General features: G+C 35.9%; 1 protein-coding gene across 5 annotated transcripts in view; it reads left to right on the top strand.

Moving 5' to 3' along the window:
* The window catches only part of C26H8orf34 (chromosome 26 C8orf34 homolog), a 152,358-nt gene that overhangs the window by 44,498 nt on the left and 85,784 nt on the right, over window positions 1-22,076 (top strand). For all 5 annotated transcript variants that reach the window (XM_048286775.1, XM_048286778.1, XM_048286780.1 and 2 more), the window contains 3 exons: window positions 5,986-6,014; window positions 12,188-12,357; window positions 16,183-16,349. In XM_048286775.1, the coding sequence (XP_048142732.1) occupies window positions 5,986-6,014; window positions 12,188-12,357; window positions 16,183-16,349 (366 nt within the window). The remainder of the gene's footprint in view (window positions 1-5,985; window positions 6,015-12,187; window positions 12,358-16,182; window positions 16,350-22,076) is intronic.

The raw sequence follows: 22,076 nt of genomic DNA on the forward strand, positions 1-22,076 counted from the left end.
CTATCACTACATGCCCTTGTAAAAAGTCCCTCTACAGCTTTCTGTAGCCCGTTTTTAGGTACTGGAAGGTGCTATAAGGTCTCCCTGGAGTTGTCTCTTCTCCAGGCTGAACAACCCCAACTCTCTCAGTCTGTCTTTATAGGGGAGGTGCTCCAGCCCTCTGAGCAGCTTCATGACCCTCCTCTGGACTTGCTCCAGCAGGTCCATGCGCTTCTTTTTTTGGAGGCCCTAGAGCTGGACAAAAGTACTCCAGGTGGAGTCTCACAAAAGCAGAGCAGAGACAGAGATCACCTCCCTCAGCCGGCTTGCTACACTGTTTTTGATGCAGCCCCGGGTGAGGTTGGGCATTCTGGGCTGCAGGTGCACATTGCTGGGTAATATCAAGCTTCTCATCCACCAGCACTCAGAAGTCCTTCTACCCAGGACTGTGCTCAGTCCATTCTCTGCCCAGCCCATACTTGCGCTTGGGAGTGCTCCAGTGCAGGTGTAGGACCTTGCACTTGGCCTTGTTGAACTTCCATGAGGTTTGCACAGCCCCCCACCTCTCAAGCCTGTCAAGGTTCCAGTGGATGGCATCCCTTCTCTCCAGAATGTCAACTGCACCACACAGCTTGGTGTCATCAGCAGACTTGCTGAGGGTGCACTCGACCCCACTATCCATGTTACTAGTAAAGACAGTAAACAGCACCCATCCCAATAACGTCCCCCGAGGAATGCCATTCACCACTGGTTTCCACTTTGAGCCGTTGACCAAAGTTCTTTGAAGTGTAGCCATCCAGCAATTATCCACTGAATGATCCACCCATTAAATCTGTATCTCCCCAGATTAGAGACAAGGATGTCATACAGGACAGCGTCAAGTGCCCTGCACAAGTCCATGTAGATGATGTCAGTTGGTCTTTTTCAAAAAGACCTGAACTTGTGTGGTGCCTTTTGTTTTGAAAATTAATTTTATGCTGTTGAATTGAAAACATCAAAGTCTAAAAATCGTTTTTGAAAGAGAAATATTATCACTGAGTGTAGACACATTAGGTATTGGATAAATAAAACTCTTCTGCTAAGAAGTGCGTATGCAAAAGATAGGCATTTTTAAGACTCATGGAATTGTTATTAACAATGTTCAGTTTTCTTTAAAACGAAAGTTCATTTCTTGGTAATCTAGAATTGAAGCTGAATGTCCTAAGCAGAAAGCCTGTATGTGGAAGATACTCGTTCTAGACTCAGAAGGGAATTTATTTTGTTAAGATATGTTGCAAAGGTTTTGAGAGGTGGCTTTTACATCAAAGAAGATGCTGTAGTGCTGTATTGATCATCGTCTTTATTTCTCCATACTTACTATTGTGCTTCTGCAGATTGTCATAGGGATAGAAGACTGGGAAGAGAAATCTAAGATAGTCAGGAAAAGAATGGTTTTAATAATCCATGCTAATTTTAAAAGAGGCGTGACAAACTACTGATTTAGTATTTTAAATATAGAAATCTAAGTTAAATGGCTAATACAGCGTGAGATACACTTTTTAGGCAATCTGCTTAAAATAGACATGATAATAGTAATTAAAGTATAATAAGTACTAATAAATTACATTGTTATTACATTGTTTGTTAGATATATTTCATTGAATCATAGCGTGCCAAACCTTTCTTGCAATCAGACAGTACATTGTTCTTCCAGTCCTCTTCAAAAACCAAGCTAGTGAGAGAATGAGTGTTCCGGTAGAAAGAGGCTGTGCTAGCATCAACAGCCCCTCTCCAGATTTGTTGCTGATCAGAGATGGCAGTAGTTGTGGCTGTGGAGCATTTCTGAAGGACTGTGGAAGCATGTTGATACCAATTATTTCGTTGTTCAGCACCCTTACAGCACAGAGGGTTGTTACATTCTAAAGTGGAAACAAGGAATTTGTCTTCCTAATTCACCAGACAACTGAGTGGGCTGGATACTTGTGATACCTGATCAAATTTTAGCACCTGTAATTACTTGTAAAAGGGAGGATTTTTTAAAGACATGAAATTGGCAGCTAGCTACCTAAATAATTACCACGATAAACCTTGTCCATGAGCCTTAGCTGATGGAAGCAAACTTCTCACCCCTTTAGTTGGAATGGTTAGTAAGAGTGGTTGGTCTGTTGTACAGTTGTCAATCGCATTATGATATAAAACTGTGGCAAACGTTGGCTGTGAGAAACAGCTGCTATACGAGAAAAGGTAAAGCATACTCCTTTATTGCTGGAGGATTTACCTTTGACATCAGAAGACCTCTCCCAACAAAGGCAGGTGAGCAGTTTTAACCGTTCCCTTCTTTTCTGCTACTCAGTGTCTTGCAGCAGGGCAAGGATGATGCAGCTTTAGAACTTCCATTCTCTATGTTCATCATCATGCAGAATCAGGCTTTAAATGCGCTAAGCTGAGGGAAGTCAAAAATAGTTGTTCATAGTAACTTTTATTCTAACAAAGCCATAGGATTTAAGGTTGAATAAACTAGATGTGTCAGTTTTTCTGGTGTTAGAGTTTTTTTGTGATTAGGATTAAGTTTTGATGGAAAAGGCTACCATTTGAAGAAGCGACTAAATTGTCAGGTTAAAATTTTTTAGTGTATGGACATTTTGGCTATACCTCTGAATATTTTGCCTAAAACTGAAGCGTTGTTGCCATTTAGTAGTTTCATGGAATGGGCTTTCCCTTTGCCTCTAGTATTCTGTGATTTTATAATGCTGTTTTCCTATTTAGAAGATATAAAAAGTAAATGAAAATGATTACAGAAAATACAGAGAGCATAATCAATTACTTGCTGTCACCTATGCAAAGAAGTGAGAAAAGGGTTTTCTTTTTGAAAAATTCTGATGTCTGGATACTAGTAATTACATGAACTGGAGATAGCAACCATTGTTACCATTTCTTCACAGAAATTCAACTATTTTAAATTGTCCGTGTATTACTTGAAAATAAAGTAACTGAGTAACCTATTTGATTACTGAAAAGTCATGAATCTGCTAAGGGTGAAGAAATTAACAGAAATCCTAAATACTCCTGTACAATAACGGTGACTATCTCTAGTTGTGTTCTCAGGTTTTTTTAATGTTATGGTTGGGTTGTTTTTTTAATGTTATGGTAAATAGGCAAGAGTTTTAATTTTTTTGAGAAGTTGTTTTGTGAAAACCGGAGTCCATATTGCTCCACCTGACATCTGTGCCCAAAAATTGATGTTGCTGTTATGATTTTTTGTCTACTGCACACAGGGTGCAAATCCCCCTCCTCTCAAATTCAGCCAAGATATTCTGCGAGTTTGGCAACTGCAAAGAAAATTGTTAAAAGTTGGGCACACACTAACTATAGTGCAGTAGTGTCTTGGAAGGAAGTAAGTGTTTTTACAATCCAAGGTTTTTTGGGGTTATTTGTCCTAGCCTCTGCTAATGGAGTTGTGTTATCAGTAACTGAAAGAATGCTGTTAATATTAATGAGGCTTAAGACGTAACAAAAAGATCTGTGTGACTGACATGGTAAATACCACCTCCACAAGAATCACTGTGCTAAGATTGCTGTAACAAGCTCCTTATAAAGTTTCTTCCCCAGAATCCTTTTTCTTTTCTCTTGATGCCACATTAGAGAGAGAGAGCTAAAAAGAGTTTGCAGGTTTAATTCTGTGATTGCAAAGATCAAAGATTTCTAAATTTGCAAAATTTTATTTTGGCAACATGTCCTCAGAAGCTGCTAATTATCTACATGCTTGTCTAAAAAATACAGTTTGTTTTAGTGTCTTGATACTGTTTCCAATTTAGTAAAGAAGAAATCTGAGGCATTCTGGTCAATTCAATTATTCAGTTCAGTTTCTTCTCTAAATTCAGAGTAAGTTCTGGAGAGCAATAGGACTTAGACAAAGAATTTTACTAAAAGCACACTCATTTAGACTATAGATGTTTTAAAATTTTATGTCTTATGTAATTTAATCAGAGAAGTTAGTAAAGCTTTTTGAGTGAGGCATATAGTAGTATGTACTGCTTTTTCCATTTGCTACTTTGTACTTTTAGTACTGATCTTTGATAGGCAACGTAGGCGATTGGGTAGTAAAAATTATTTGGCATTTTTTTGGAACAGAGTTTTGGAAATGACAGGATTACCTTTTGCATTTTCTTTTACCATACTTGAAAATTCGTATTTTTGAGGGGTAAGTCAACACAAGATAAAATTGCCCTTCCATCCACTCCCAAGTTACAAAGACCTATTCATAGAGATATGTGAAAGCAGAAGAAAAGGGTACCAACCTTTAATATAAGGGAATCAACCTGTATCAGAACAAAATAAACTATATTAACATTATGGGAAATGGCTGAGAAAAAGTAGTTTGACTGGTTAGAGAGAGAGTATATGTGGTTTTAGAATGGATTGACCTTGGTTATGCAAAATGCATTCATGTGATGGTTGATGGTAATCAGGTTTTCAAAGATGAGGTGAAAAGAAGCTTGAATTAGGTTTTTACTACCTTCAAGAGTGCACTTATATTCTCTCTAGAAGATGTCCATTTGGAACTGGAGAAATTCATAGCACCTTATAGTCTGGTTGATGCAACCTGGTTATTATGCTCTTTGGGCATTAGTGTTGTGTCTGGGCTAAATAATAGTCTGAAGTTATTAAAAACTGGTTAATTGCAGTGAGGGATAGAAGGATCAGTCAAAACAGATCTTTTTCAATTTAATCTACTTTAGTACTATTGAATTACTGTGAATATTTTGTTAACTCATGCCATATTTCTTATATGTTGATGAGGTCTTTAAATTATAATTGCAGTTCTCGTAGCACTTTGTTCTTTTAAAAACAGAAATTGCTGTAAGGAATTCCTCTAAACTGAGAATTAGCCAAATCGAGTTAATCATGAAAAGCACAGTAAAAAACCCCAAAGAATTCATGTAGTTGTGCTATACCAAATCATATAGACTTATATATATGTATATGCTTATATATTAGCTTATACGGCTACACTCTTTAGTGTGATTTTAGAAAGAGTAACTATCTACTCAGTTGGTACTACATATTTTGCAATGTCAACTCTTGCATTCCGTCAAAGAAGGTGTCTTGATAACATGATAAAAATTAGAAAATAATTTTCAAATGTGTGTTCTCCCTATTTATGGGTACTTCTCCACTTATTTTCCTCCACCAGGAGAAGCTTTTCTTTGGTTTTTGAAGTTCTAATCTGGAAATGTTTCTCATTAAACCTCATAAGAATCTAGGAGATGCTTGCTTCCAATGTATCAGAATTTTCAACATGGTAGCATTATATATATGATGACTTGATTACGCCTTGTGATATACTGATGTGTGTAAAAAATTAAAAATTCTGAGACCAACTCTGTGTACTTTATGTGCTACAGAATAGAAATAATTGAAACATGACATGATGGAAGCAGGCATAGGGAAGCCTTGGGCAGGCATCTGCAGAAAAGATGAACAAATATACAAGTTCTTTTTCAGAGGATTTAGAAAAAGTTTTGTATTCTATTGTGAAATTTTCTTTATTCTCTGAAGTTCCACCTATTTTTATAGGATCATTTCTACATTTCATTGTGAAGAAAGAGAGAAGAGAAATGTCCATATTGCCCTTAATTGCAGCATAATGTGTTATGCATGCTGGTCAGGGTGAGATTTGCATAATAATGTGTCCATTGGTAAATCTGATATTGCTGATTTAATTTTAGAAAGAAGATAGAAGTATGCTTAAATTTGTTGTCACTTTATTGGCACATCTGCTATTTTCATTTCCATAGTTTTTTGAAAAGTCATTTTGATAATATTGGAGCTGAGAAAAATGAAGAGTGTATTGTTTCCAGGCAATTTCACTAACGGAAAAAAATATGATACATTGTATGGTACAGCAGCATGCAGAGAACAGGATGTACAGTTTTCAGATTTAACCTTACTTTTACTTGCCGTAGTAAAAGACATTTATAGAAAGCGTTTTTCTAAATACTTTTTTATAATCTGTTTTGTTTTCAGGCATTGCTATTTCTGATGAACTTGATAAGGTAAGATTGATAAAAGATGCCTAATGAACAGTACAAAGAGACACATGATTGTTATAAGGCACATGCCACTCTCCTGGCATACACGCTTCAGTTCTGTTGGGTTCAGAGGAAGTTTGGGTATGGAAAGCTATATGGGTAAGTACGGTGTATGTGGATATACAAAGAGCTTGACCCAGGATGGGCTGTCTAGTATGGAAAAAAAACTCAGTGAGTTTAAGAGACTCTTAATGAGACCGTGGAAATATGTTTGATCTTGACGCCATCTTTGCTTAATATAGTCTGTTGGATTACTTTGTGTACTTTTGGAAACATTTAGCCTTGAATACCTTTTATTCATGAAATTGAATTCTGCGTTCCCAGATATGATTTGTGAGAATATTTAGAAATTATTTTTACTTCCCAGGTTTACTGAGGAATGCACAAGGCATAAAGATCAGTCTTTACCTCCTTGCTGAATGCAAAAATGGTCTCCTCTGTTCTGGCCATTTTTGATACTGTACACAGTTAACATGCATTTTAGTTCTAGCTGTAATAAATTCTACGTTGAAAGAGTAATCAAGCTAGGTTTTTTTAATTACTTAAGGAAACAGAACCAATTTTTCTTACCAATTCTCAGCAGTGAACAGCAGTGTGCTTCTAGTGCCAAGAAACTTGCATTGTGTTCTTGGTGTCAGAAACCATTGCTGTCAGGAAAATAAGATCAAAAGGTATATAAGACAGAGGAATAATGCTTAATACAGAACACTTCTGTTTTTAAATAACTTTTATTTCTGCTGGTAAAATGAGGACACAAATCTTTCTGACACAAGTGCATATAAAATACCTTCACTGCGTTCTCCAAGGAAGGCCGGTTAGGTAAGACTGATCAATGTTACCATGCAGTAGTGCACCTGTGGCTGCCATTTCCAAACTATGGCCTAAGTCTTCCTACTGTTTCCATAACTGGGCTCAGAAGTGATGTAAAACGCAATTAGAAAGTCCTTCCATTAGAACCCTCACCTTTAAGAATACTTATGAAGAACTCCATTTGTTTTTGTTTTTTTTGTTGAAAAAAACTCTATAAGATACTGTTTGAGAGAGGAAAAAGACAGTTTAGGCTAGATCCTGGTATCACATACTTTTAGCAAACAATTTCTGGTTGGTTTGGGTTTTTTTAAACTATGATCTCTTATTGTTCAAAAAAATTAATGTTTTTTGAATTTAATTATTTGGTGTGAAAACTGAGATGGAGAACATAATTGGGGAATTTCCACAGGATCCAGCTTGAGTGAAGAGTTAGGGTTTTTTTGTTAATATATACTCTATTTTTTATAATTTGAAATAAGAAGGTAGTAGGTTTTTTTGAAAATAAAACTTGGAATTAAGTTATATACATTCGGTTCTTATATTGAATGTTCTTGAAGTCAAAAGCTGTTTGTACAATAAATAAAACCGCAAACAATTAAACTCTTTAGAGTACATCGTTTGTGCAGTATTTCTTAGCAGGCTTTAGCACAGATTTAGAGATGAAGAGTTGTGGGGTATGCCCCACAAAGAGTGATTTTTTTATCTCCATGGTGAGACTTTCTTAGTGAACTTAGTGAACTTTCTATTTCTTGTTTGACCCTTTAAGAATTTTAATGAATGTAAAGTCTAGTCTGTGTTAAGAATTTAAGCGTGCCCAGGACTATTTCATGGAATCCTGCCTCCTCGGAATGATCCCTTACACAAGCTAATTCCTGAAATGTTCCTGTGTCTTGTTTCTACATGTATTATTTGTCTTGGGCCAAAAGCAGCCAAAGACTACCTGATAATAGTTGTTTTAGCATTCAGAAGAATTTGGTTCTATTTCATCTGAATGTGTTCACAGGTGATGTTTATTTTTCAGGTACAGATGTAGTCAAGTTGTAATTCTTTCTTCAGAAATACATGCTCTTACTAAAGCTTCCTTATCTAAACTGTGTCAGCACTGAATAATTTTTGAAACCACGTTATCTTTGGTTTGGATTAACAGTTTAACTCATCAGATGCATGTCTTGGGTCTAGAACAGCATGGCCAAACTTGGCATTGGATTCTGTTAAAACATTGGCATCGCGTAGATGTTATGAGAGACATATAAAACTCTTCTGTATGCTCTTCCTTGCTTTATTTTCCTGATGATCATGAATATTTTGGGGAACTAAGACTATGACAGAGCCCATAATTACGCTCTTTTATCTGTGATTTAAATTATGAACCTTAAAAAACCAGAGAATGCATGTATATGTTTCTTTATTTTTGTTTCTGATTGTCTGTTTTTAAAAAATTATTTCTCTCTGGCTTCGGTAACCTCTAGTTTCCTTTGTCAGGGGAGTACTTAATCAGTATTGTTGGTTGATGCAACTCCTCTTCTAAGTAATCCAGTTAATAAGTTAGTTGCTTAGTTACTCGAGCATTTGGATTTGGAAAACCAGTTTTCTCTGAATCACTTTTGTGAAAGAGTGTTTCATTTAAATGGATTCTTGTCAAATATCTGCTCATATTAGCTTTTTGTCAGTACTTAGAGCTTTTTTGCAAGACAGGGATAGAGAAAATATGGCACACAAGATCGGTCTTTCAGTCAAAATTGAATCTTTCAGTGTGACCTATCTTCTAAAATTTCTGAGTTCACTGGTAGCCTTGCAAAAAAAGCAAAAAAAATTCCTAAAATTAATGCAATTAAAACAGATTTATTATAAGAGATTCCCTTCTTTTTCATTTAAGTCAGGCTTGCAGAGCTTGGTGTTCTGTCTCTTGTGATGATTCAGCCTCCGTCTCTAGGCCATGGATCTATGTAAAGTCAGAAACTGACACTGCAAGTACACTGTGTAAGGAAAGAAAATAAGGGATGCCTTGTCAGTCACATATTTTAAAACTAAAATGCAGAGTTAATATAATACAGATTTCTGAACTGACTCACCCTCCGTGCCACTGAACAGAAACTATTGAAGGGTTTTAGGAAACTGCGCACTTCCATGCATAATGTGAAGGGTTTAAGGTAAACAAAGAAGAGCTAGGATGTTAGCCATTCTTTGATATTCATAGAGTTCTAGGCTGAAAAAAACTCTAGAGAAAAACATTGAAGAGTGAGACCTGTCATAGCACTGTGAAATTTGTCTGGAATTCCCAATGATATCTTTCAGTCACTTCAAACATATTAATGTGAGACACCTAAGTATTAGAGATCCAGAGTAAGATCCAAGCAAAGACCTAAAAATTAATAGTAGATTTGGACCCTCAATGTCAATATTAAAATTTTTTTTCTATGCTGTCTAGGACATACTTTCTTCTTATATGTAGTGTACTACAATGGAAACAGGTTACAGTTAATAAAATAGAAGAAATAGCTATTCTTAAGTCATAAAAACCCCCAAATTTCTTCTCACCCCGAAGTATTTCTCACTATGGAGATTCCCTCAAAATCCATATCAGAAAATAGGAATACTGAGCTTTTTAAGTGATGCGTAAATAAATGGATATACAAATGTTGTGCTCTCGGGTAGAGGTTGCATCCAGCAACCACATCTCAGTGCAACGTGAAGAGGAGAATCAGCTGTCCTTCAGTCTTTCCCTTCTTTTCCTAGTCTCCACATAAAGGAAGCTTGAGTGTGTCAAATTGGTAGCCACTGATGTGGATAAGTGGATGACGTTCAGGCTGCACCATGAAATAGTCCTCTTCGTTTTAATGCAAATTTAAATGCCTACCTGTACTGAAAATATTTCACTGCACACTAATGTCACTGTCAATCTCTTCTGCTATTTGTGGGGGAATGTAAATTGGAAATCAATTAAGATTCTAAAGTTTATATGAAAAAACCCAACCAAAACTATAAAATGTTGTTTGAGAACAGAATACTTCATCTCAATTTATTGCAGCTTTGAAATACAGTGCCAAATAAACATCCTGGTTCTGAATAGAGCTGTCTCTGATTCTCCATTTAGTGTTTTCACTGAGTGCTTATATAGTTAAAAGGAGGACAATAAATTAGGTCACTGAAACTGTGGTGTACTAATCTAACATGAGTCAAAAAGGAAAGCAAGGTGGTAAAGTGAGGCAAAGCATGTACATTACATTACATTACAACTATGTAATGTAAATTACATCTTTGTTAGTAGAGTATATGAAAGTGCTACTTTAATCTTTAAAATGCCTATGAAAGAAATAAGCATAGCGAGGACAGTCATAGCATTCATTTTTTACTTATTCGTACATTGATTTTGCAGTTCATAGTGTCAGGAAAAACCTACAGTACAGAAAAAAGGGCAAATTTTTAGGTGCTTTGCATTTTCACTTAAGGGACTGAAATCTTTTAGCAAGATTGATATTGCAAGTTATTCTAACTAACTAGTTCCAGGAAAAATTTTTATTAATTATTAGAAAGTATTCTAGGGAGAAAGAGAAGGGTAAAATAGCTAGAATAATAGTAATAAACCTCGTAAGGGGCCAGGTGGTTCATATTTAAACTAATAAAAGCACCTTGTGTAATGAAGGCATTGTGGGTAGTGAAATAATCTTTTTTCTAAGCTGACAAGCATACGATGGTAGTCACACCTGTGACAAGTTACACTTGTCAAGTACCCAGAGGTGACTCTCGTCTAGTATACATTACCTGGCTATGACACAGCTCCAAGTAGATGCACAAAACATGTATTTGTAAGTACATTAAAAAATGGACACCAGTGGTTAAGTATCCTAAAGCATCTGAAGCCACAGATTCAATTTTCAGTGGTCCTTGCAGAAAACAAACATTGTATGAAAGTGAATTAGTCAAGTGGTGGACAACTCTGGGCAGAGGTGTGGAGAGTGTGGTAAAGCACTTGCTGGCACATTGCAGAAAGCAGAAAAAAAGACCAAGGATGAGTGAGTCAGATCCAGGGCCTGGGTTACATTTGACTCTCAAAATAAAAGGTTCTTGTGCTGAGCAAAATCGCAGCATCTAGCCACAGGAGGGTAAATATATTCATACTGAAAGCACTTTGCAGCCTTATTTTTGGTTTTTTTTCTTTCTTTCTTTCATTTCAGTAGAGGCCTCTACTTCAAACAGTGCTTTTAACCATATCTGTTTCAATTAGGAGGAGATTTCAAAAGTGGTTTGTTTTTAGGAAAGAGAGAAAATATGGTTTCTAGGCTATGTAGTCAATGTGCTGTACTTTTTCCAGATGCTTTTTGTTTGGAAAGCATTCTTTTATGGCAGGAATATTTATTGAGGCACTAAGTTAGGTAACAGCCAGGGATTTGCTTTCCTATAATTTTCACTTGTTAAATGTTAGGAATATATCTCTCCTAATTAGGCACACTGTGTTTGAAATGTCTTTACTAGCCTACGAAGAGTTTAATTAAAGAAAAATAATTCTTCCTATCCCATAATTTCATATCTTTTTTTTTTTTTTCTGATATGCAGGTGTGTTTTTTTAGTTTGACTGTACTGTTGTACCTGACCCTTTATCTACAACCATTCTAGTAAAATTGAAAACAGAGATACTCACTACATCAGAATGCTTTTTCATATAATTTTAAGGACAACTTGTTTCTTTAATCTAAATTCGTGATATGGTGGTGCAAGGTATTGCTATTGTTTTGAATATGTCAGTTACATTTTGCTTGCTTTTTGTAATCCTGTCCAGCTTATTGTCCTCCAGTAAGTGGTTAAAAATAGTTTCAGAAATGCATTTTATTCAAATGTTAATACCATTTTCAAAATAGGAAGATACATTATGTAAAGCCCAGCAGGGTTATTTTTAAAATGCAAAATGCAGATGTATTTATTAGTTTTGCATAAATTCATAATGCAAATAAGAGTGATGCTATTAATCTACAACAGTCTTTTGGTTGGGTTTTTTTTATACCAATTAATGTTGCTTAGCAGAACAGATACACTGAAGGTTTTAAGAGCTGTGCATTTATTAAAAAAAAAGTGATTTTTCTACAGTTGCAATTAAAAAAAAAGAGGCATTTGAGGCATCAGGGTACACAAATATCTCTTGGAATTTTGTTAATGGGAAACTTTTCATTAGTCCATTATTGTTTCTGGGTATTTTGTAGCCTTCTGAAATGATAATGTAATGTATTGGTTTTGTACTTTTAAATTTTTTTTTCTTTTCTTTCTCTATTTACATCTATGTTTGAGACCAAACAGTGCATTGTTTCTTTTTAAAAATTTTTATTTCTCTTCAGGACACAGCAGGTTTCAACACCCCCCTTCTCAGACCTCGTGTGATTGGAGAATGGATTGGCCGTGAAGAGAATGATGCAGATCCTCTGGCTGCTGAGATGTTGCAGCCACCAATACCAAGAAATAAAAATGAGCAGTGGGACAGTGAGGATAGCAGCAGTCCTGGAGGAAGGTGGGTGTTTGATCTGGCCTATAAAATTTATATTTTGTGAAACAGAGCTGTCTTTGTTACAAAAATTCTATTTCTGAGGGCAGAGTGCAGGGCTTTTTAATACCCATGCCATAGTGTGAGCACATGTAGAATAAATAGAAGTCATTAATATGTGACTTTTTTCTTCTCATGCTTTTATAGATGATTAACTTAATACCCATTTGCAATCCTATGGATTTATTCCCATGTGTAAAGCTAGGTATTTTGACATGGTTGGGGTCCATTGTGTAATAATGTTGTGATGTGTAGCTTCATTCAGATATTTCATACTCTTCCCTCTTTCCAGGATTGGTAGTAGCTATTTATTACTCTTCTTGACACTTTAGTGATAAATCTGATTTTCTCATTTAAAGGAGAGATAGACAAGGGAAGCAATATCTTTGTTATTTTTAACAGGACTTCCTAAATTCATTTTCATTTCACATCTCAGCTTTTTGATGTTAATAACAAGTCTTTCTCGAAGAGAAAATTTTGTTCTTTGCAGTAAATAACTTCTGAAGATTTATTGTGCTTGACTGAAAGAGTTTGTGCTTCAGCTACATGAATGAGATTATAATACAAGGAGTCCATTTTCCATATTTAAAGATATGTTTATCACAGTAGGTTAAGTACTCACAGCCTTGCTTTAAAAGGGATTCATGTCTTTCTTTTTAAGTGTAAATCTTCTGCACTGCCTCTGTTAATTGGCTTAAACACCTACGTTTCTCCCTTAGCCTTGTAGCATTTCTCCTTGGTTATAACAAGTACTTTGACTGCAGCAGACACCTTTTTCTTCCTTTTTTTAGAAGGCAAAAACTCTCTGCTTTCCCTTTGAAAAGGTCTAAGGTATTCCTTCACTTCACATTCTTCCAGGTGCTTTCTATGTTGGAATTCAACTCCCTGTCACACTGAAACTAATGTGTGACTAGATGTGCTCTTACAGACTGCATTCATTAACTTTCCTCACATCTTGGGAATATTTGTTATCCATGAGTAGTTCATTTAATTAAATTATCGTGGGGGTACCTGTGAGTACTACTATTTCAAAGAAGTAGCAGCGTGTAGTTAACAATCCCTCAGCCAGACCTTTGACAGGAACCAACATAACTCGGACTCTGGGTCTCTCCAGTGCAGTTCCTGGGAAAATAATGGAGTCAGCAACTGGCACTACAGCTTGATTGTGCAGACCTGAGTTCTTTTTCCTTATTCAGCAGTCCAGTAAAGGCACTGAATAAAGATCTGTTCCATGTTGCAGAGCAAATTGAGGATATTGTATCCCCTCTGTCAATAGAAAGGAGCAGAAATGAGCATCTCTAATTTCCAGAAGGAAGCAAAGAGGTCTAGTTCTGAGCAACAGATGATTCAAAGCAGCACATTCTTCTCTTTGTAGAGGGTGGTGCAAGCTGTGAGAAACCTCACAGCTAATGCTATAATTAAAAAATGTGATGAATGGCTTTGAGAGTAGTATTTGAGGAATCTTGTTGAGTAACATGACAAAATCAGGTTGCCTGGTGTGTGAATAAGGAGAATATAGGGAACTTTATGCCAGGAAAGACTCATGGGATACTGATATCTCTGTTTTTAGGTGCAGTAAGTGCTGAAGGCCTATTGAAAAATATGTATCGTTAAGTGGGAGTACTGATTTTCAGTAGAAATCAGTAACTACTAAATTACATGCAGCACATGGATTTACATTTGGTTGACTGATTTTATGTCTGGGATAATTCTTTGCTTCATTAGCATTTCATCAGCTTTTGTAAGGCATGTATAAAAATCATGTTTGCAGTCTTGCAAAGGAATCATAAAGTTGCAGAACTTCAAGATAGTGGTGATACTAAAATTGATGCCAACTATATATGGAAGTTTAGAAGTTGATCAAAATTAATCTGAATATTTAATAGCAGTTTACTAATAACTGGTGGTTGCTTCAAGGTCTGATTCAGTGTTCCTGTGAATTAAAGTGCTATTAGCAGAATTTGGAATTGACCGCCCACCAAATGCATGAGACAAGTACTAGGTAATGATAACTTGGTTTTAATGTAACAAATGCCTCGTAAATCTAAAAACAGTGGGAAGAGTATAAGTTTTGCTATCAAAAGAGTGAAGTTATCAGTTGTAAAGAATTTTTATGTATTTCATAGTTAATGTAGCCTTAAATAATTAAATTACGTTTTTACCTGGCAAATGAAAGGGGGGCAATTTGAAAAATTCCCATTCAATGTTTCCAATTTTATCTTGTTAAATTTTATTTAGCAACATTTCTAATAAAAATTGATAGGTTATTGATCACTATTTATCAGGATTTATGGGATAAGCCGGCAAACTCTTAGAACTAATCTTAATATGCAGTAAAAGTATAAGAACAGGAAAGTCAAAACTGTAATTGTTCCATTATTCCCAGGTAGTATGTTTTGTTCTACCTGTCACTAAACATAAGGAAATGCTACATATATGAAACACTATATAAATATCCAGGGGATTAGGCATTGACAAATCATTGGTAGAGTAAGTGCCATCGGTGTCATGTGACAGAATCACCATTTCCTCCTGAAAAACATGCATTCCTGTGATGATGAACAACGGAAGCAGACATGTCGTTTATTTGAAAGCGTGGCCCAGTAACTCAAAAAAAGGAAAAAAAAGAGAGCAGCTGAAAGGACAGGTGTCACTACTATGACTGGGAAAGACAGTGTGGCCAGTCTGAGGTAGCTGTATTAGTGATGTCTTTTCAAATGGATGAAGGGTCACCTTTTTGCCCTTGATGTTCTGGATTGCTACAGTGGAAAGATTGTGTTTGTCACTGGTTTTGCACTGTTCTCTGTTGCTGCTGTAAGGAAGGAAGGCAAGGTATTAATAAGTGATAAGAGACCATAGAAAAGTGCTGATGGCAATCCTGCTGGTACTGAGCTCATCTTTCAGAAATTTGAACACCGTGAAAATAGGATTAAACTCATTTCCAAGTCACTGTTAGTAGTTTTCTACATGAAAAATTTCTTGGAGGAATTTTGAGAAGATGCAAGGCTCTTGGGAATCTTCCTCCAGGGATAATGCATGTACATAATGAGGAATTTGAGTGTTTTTTATTATGATACTCTTGTCTCTTAGAGCGTGAAATGAACTAGAGCTTGCAGAGGCCCCATCCATAACCTGATGTCCTAAACTCAAAGCCCATTCTTCATCTCCAAGGTGCACTTTGTCTTATTAGTGTTTATCTTTGCTGGAGAAATGAACGATTGTTGATTATACTACAAATCATATATTTGCAACAATTCTGCCTTCCTGCAACACTGTAAGGACAGTCTGAGGTGTCACTCATGAGGTGCCCCTCAAGTGGGGCACCAAACTTCTGTCTGTTTTATGTTGATATTTTAAGGAATCAGAAATGGCAAACTGTAGCAAGTCCTACTTTAGACCCTTCTAACTTCTGTGCAATTCCAGTTCTCTGTTATTTAGGTCAGAGACAAAACTCAGCAAATCAGAAAAATTGTTATAAATATAAGGCCCTTAATCCTGTGGGGTAATGGTATCAAAACCACTCAAGGGAGCAGTTCTTTGTTGTCAGCTTTTTGCTATGCATCAATGCCTTAGCAATACTGATTAGTAATTGACATCCTGTTTTCTATATGTGTAGCTTATTTAAACTTGATTAGTGCACATAAAGTCAATGGGAAATTTCCCAAATTCAATCAAATTTTTAGGTAGAAACTGAAAACACAAAATATTTTAGAACATCCAATGATCAGGGAATGAGTGACATACTTTGAAGAGAGCACCAGTAAGAGAAAGTTGTGCTTTCCTCCCTCACAGCTTAAAAATGGAGCCAAAGACCAAAGGATTAAAACATCAACAGCAGCAACATAAGAAACTGCTGGCTGCCATGCTTTCTCAGGACTCCTTTGATTCTGCTCAAAGCACAGCTCCATCTGTAACCGAAGAAGACATTGACAATGAAGATGATGCAATGGAACTACTGGGTAACTGCAAAAAATTATGTGTATTTTCTGAAATTTTTTATTATAAAAAATCAAACAGAGATTAGTCAGAAACTGCTCCCTATGTTTGAAGCTAAAGTATTCAGCAGCTGTGTGAAGGTTCATAGGGTTTAATGTGAAACTTTCAGGAGAAGTGTAAGGAAGACATAAATGTGTGTGAACAAACTCCGAGCTGCATCAAAATCCCATTAAATCAAATGCTTCAGGTGCTTAAAGTAATTAATTTGGTTTCCTACATAAATCCCTTCCAAGTTCTACTTGCAGAATGTATTTCTGTACAAGGAACAAAATCAGCTTCCCCATCTTTCATCTGGTTCTTCTTTTTCTTAGCAGTATCACAGTTTTAACTTCAGTAGATTTTATTTTGACTTACTAGCTACACAAAGCTTATGTAATATGAATTTGTAAACTCTTCAGAGGATTTGATTGTAATTTTCCTCTAGACTGTATTGTATCTTAAATTGCACTCTAGAAGGCTCGATGCTCGCTGCTGCCATCCTTTCCTAGAATTACTAATTGTATTTAATTAATAATAGTTCTGATTTTACTTAATAATCTCTTCTCTGCTATTTTTCAAAGTTTCAGTGTATGATGCTTAAAAGGTAGTCATGGATTTCAATGTTTTTTCACAGTTTCTGCTCTATGGAAATTTATGTGGGATCAAAGCATGGAAAATTCACAATATCAGAATAACTCAGCATTCTGAGTTTATGAATTCTGGCGTAATTTTTTTTTTCAGGTTAGACCTTAATCTAAAAATCAGGAAAACACATGGTGCTCTTTTTGCTTTCTATATTTCTGTTGTCCTTGCTGTAGTCTTCAGAGAAACATAGAGTATTTGAGTTTGGAGGGGACTGCTGGAGGTATCAAGCCCAACCTTTTCCTCAAAAAAATAAGCCATAGCGGGTTCTTCTGAGTGGATTTTGGCTTTCTCCAAAATGGAGATTCTAGAACATCTCCGAGCAGCCTGCTCCAGTGCTTAACTGTGCTCATGGTAAAAAAAAAAAAAATTATTCTGCATAATTGTGAATTAATAAATAATTTCCTTTTCTTTTCCAGTAGTTTTACGTTTGATACATACATTGTTTTTACAAGAAAGAAGAGAATGGACTGGATCACTCACTATTTATCTTATAAGATAGGATCTCACATTAATATCTGTGGAGACAGTGAGAAAAATGTATCCAATAGATGTATAGGTCGTTTCTTCCAGACACTTGACTCCCTAAAGGTGTCTGGAACCAGGAAGGCAGCATAAAGGAATTATCTAGTGTCTTGACATTTGGGTAGAATATGATCTATGTACAGACTAGTGTTTTGGGGGTTTTTTAATAAGTACTTGATTGTAAGCATGCTTTCTAGTTTCGTGCCATGCAAAACCTCCAATATCTTTCTATCATGCAGTTCATCAAAACTGGCTAAGTTTGTACAAAATCAACTTAAAACTAAAGAAGTTCACGAACAGGACCTCCATTTTGGGTGAGGTGTTTATAAATGATTGTGAGATTCTGAGGCAAAATCCTGACATATTTGAGGAGTAGCCATGCTTGTAGTGATTATAATATCGCCATGTTATAGTAACGACCACTGAGAGAAAGTTCAGTATGCACATCTTGGTGTTGAAAGTGCTGTGCTTTGGAGAAACTGGCTTTTATTTTAATTCTCACTTTGCAATTTGCTGACAGTATGTGTGTTATATTCGATGTAATGGTTAGGCTCTATTCTGCAGAACTGTTCAAAATTTAAGGATATGACTGTGTTGCATAGGGCAGGTGTTCTAGTTTTCCTTTGAAGATAACATAAAGAACTTGAGTTTCTATCAGCGAATGTAGGTATTTTTCACTGCTATATTTTCCAGGTCAGTGACTGTTTGATACTACGATTTAATTATTTTTTATTATGTACCACATTAATCCATTAACTGCTTTGATGCTTTTTACACAATTTATATGCAGTATAACTATATTCAAATCATGGCTTTCTGCTGTCACTGAATTCCAGGGCATTGTACCATATAGCTCTTTGATTTGTTCTCTGTAGAGTTTAGTATTCTTTGTTTATTCAGCCCTTTCTTAAAAAATTACAAAACTTCATGCTTCTATGTCAGGATTGTGGGAAAAAAAATTCTACTATTTAGAGCAGATGATTTAAAATGTGCACTACTTTAAATGGAGACCACAAACGTCTATCTTTTTGTGTGTTCAAGAGAGTCTTTTTCAGAATTTGGTTGATTTATTTAGATATTAAAAGAATGAAGCTGACTTTTCACATATTTTCTTTAAAAAAAACCCATCTGTCTAGGTGGGCCAATGAAGGTTTTAGCTGGAATTCTTTTATATTCCGAATAAAAGAAACAATTATATTGTTATCCATTTCAAAAGAAATGTATGTGCAAAGAAGGAAAAGAATGTTACAGGGCTATATTCCGATTTTAGTTATCACTCTTTTTGTGTAAGATAAGATGCGTAGGAGGGCTGTTCCCATGCTGGTGACTTTCTGAGTGTGTTCAGTTGAGCAGGTGTCTGAAATAGATTAGTGACAGATAACATCATAGTGGAAAGGATCTTCCTGACTTTAAAAAGCTGAGAACTGTAAATTTGCATGTGTTTGTAAATGTTAAAGGATCATGCAGTTGAGGTCTGGGACTGAAAATTATATCAAGGGGCTCATTTTTTATACATCATAATGCCAAATATTGTGTTTTGTAAATCTAACCAGGAGCTGAAGTAGTTCTATGAGAAACTCTGCAGCCCTTTTGGAATTCTATGATGTTTGTGCTTAAGCTGTCTTTCACATTTGGCTGAAGTCTATTGAGACTTTGAAATTATGTTATTCCCTCAGTATCTCACTGATGTACATTGGAGAGGACTGAACTGTTATTTTCCCTGAAAATGCTGTGAATATTGATTGTACGGTCACCAAAGCATGACTCGTTTGGTTTTAAAAAATCAATTATTTAAGTCTAAGAATATAATTGTTTAAGTGTATTGCTGTGCATAAGCATACGCAGAGTAAAAGTATAAGGATTTTTGTAGCACACTTAGATATACATTCTTAAAGTTTTTACAAGTAAGGAAGATAAGAAAGACATTCTGTATTGTTTTATACAATAATGGTATAGAAAACAAATCCTGTGAGGAGCAGCTGAGGGAACAAAGGTTGTTTAACCTGGAGAAAAGGAGGATCAGAGGAAACTTATTGCACTCTCCACCTTTCTGAAACTAGGTGGAGTTTTCTGTCTTCTTGCATGTGATAGGACAAGGCCACAAGTCATGCCAGGGGAGATTTAGGTTAGATATTAGGAAAAATTTCTTCATGGAAAGGTTTGTCAAGCATTGGAACAGGCTGCTCAAGGAAGTGTCTGAGTCACCAGCCCTGGAGGTATTTGAAAGATGTGTAGATGGTGTCACTTAAGGACATGGTTTAGTGGTAGACTTGGCAGTGCTAGGGCACTGGTTGAACTTCATAATCTTAATGGTCTTTTCCAGCTTAAATGATTCTATGATTCCATGATATTTAGTCATAATGCTGAAGCAGCAATTTCTTGGTTTTGTCCAATCTTTATGTGTGCTCATGGTACTAAAAACGTTACCATATGTTAACAGATGCTATGGAATAGCTAACTCTGTAGCACCACTCCAAAGGGTACCCAGGAAGTTGACTCACAAAACCGTGGTTGAAGTGAAAGGTGGTGATAATTGAAGCCAATTTCCTTCAATTGATGCATATGCCAGTCTGTATGATTCTGAAAAGCCTCTCTGATTTCAATGCAAATAATCTTATATCTGAACTGAACTTAAGTGTTTGGAGCATCAGGGCTTGTAAAACCATCTCTTCTTTTCTTTGGAGCTTGTTTCACAAAAATAATGCTTTTTTTCCCATAATGTATAAATCTTAAGTGAAAGTTCAGTGATTGTTTGCCTCATGTTTATTATCTGTAAATTCCTTCTATACAGTAACAAACCAGAATCTTTAAAGATAGAAATGTACTTCAAGTAGTAATAAACTTTTCAATTATTGCTATGGGAGGTACCTGATGTGTTCTGTTTGCTTTAATAACTCTTCTTCTAATCTTTAGAATTTCTTTTTTCTTCAAGAGCTTTTTAAATGTTAATTTTTTAATCATTATAACACCCTTGAAAGGTTATCTGGTAATATGTTTACATTTTATAACAAGAGGAGATAAATAGAATATAGTGGAGATTGCATTTGCCTGAAGCTCATTTGATTGTAACTCAAGTGTCTGGTAGTCTACCCCTTAAATATCTATACTGTTTTTCTAATGAGTCTTTGAGTCTTTAATGAAAGGGTATGCAATCTGCAGTGCTTTCAGTACATTTCCTCTGGCTTGACAGACGTTCCTGATTTCCTTGGTTCCTGAAGGTCTTTGACAACATGCAGGAAACTGACTCTAGGCATGATAAATTATACTAATACTAGCAACAAGTTGTTCCTTTTTATTGACTTCCCAGATGAACAAAACCTCCTCCATTATGTGACTAGAATACATCATTTTTCAGAAAAGAGGCCACAAAGCCCTGGGAAAGATGATGTGAGTTGTACTACATCTTCAGAACAGTTTTCTGGCCTGTAACCTATTTTGTTGTGATTTAAGTAGAATGATTGTGTGGGAGAAAGATGTGTGAATTGCTCCTCATGTTCCCTTTTGCTGGTCTTCTGTTTTTGGAAGCTACTGAGAAATCAGCAAAACTACCAGTGGGCATGTGCCATGTAGGGCACGCACAGACAATGACACCCCTGGGAGACAGGAGGCCTCCTCTGCCCGCAGAGACTGGCTGTGCTATACACTGAAAAGTTTTCGGTGGCAGATGTAGTGCACTGGTGCCAGTGTGTGTAACAGATGTCCACTAGAAGAGCACTCGGACTCCATCCAGTGTGGGTTTAGGTATCTTTCTGAGGTAAAAGTTCAGCAAATACCATATTCAGTTTTTCTTTTTTTTCTGCAAATATATAAAGTCACTGAGCAAGAGAGATGCGCAGGTCTGTTTAATGTCATTCATGGAGTTCATTGATTTCAGTTCACCTTGTGGCCCTTTGCTAAGAGACAGAAATATCTGTGAGAATATTTTAGTTGATCTGAGAATAGGCAAAGCTCTAACTTGTTATTCGAAGAAGAGGAATTTGGTGCTTAAAGTCCTAATAGAATCCTGCTCTTGCATTTTACTGTGCTTAATAATAGAGGTATTTGATGTTTAAATAAAATTTTGAGACTGATAATAAATAAGCTAAGTTCTATTGCTTGGTTAATAGTGTGTTTGTAATATTAGAAAAAAATATTAAATTAATTTGTCACATATTGCAACACTTGTTGCAACTGCTGGTTAGATAAGCATAAAATGGGTTGAAAGTGAGGTTGAATGTGCTTCATACTGCTAAAGGGAAAGTGGAGAGAGAAAACTTAATTATAGCTAGAGATACTAGCTTCTCTTGAGTTGAAATAAGTTACATCAGCTAATAAAAAGGTTCAAAAGAATGATTAATTATGAAGGAATAGAAGTGTACTAAATATAATGATGTGCAGAGGCCTAAAATGTCATTCATTTATAGTTTGTAAAAGAAACCAAAGTTTTTTTTAAACCTGTATCTAAACAAGAGTGGAGAAGGTGTACTTCCACTACTAAACCATGTCCTCATGCATCAGATCTACACATCTCAGCCTCTTCCCTGGACATCCCGTTCCAATGCTTG

The sequence above is a fragment of the Corvus hawaiiensis genome, chromosome 26 (assembly GCF_020740725.1).
Source record: "Corvus hawaiiensis isolate bCorHaw1 chromosome 26, bCorHaw1.pri.cur, whole genome shotgun sequence".
In the NCBI taxonomy this organism is placed as follows: Eukaryota; Metazoa; Chordata; class Aves; order Passeriformes; family Corvidae; genus Corvus; species Corvus hawaiiensis.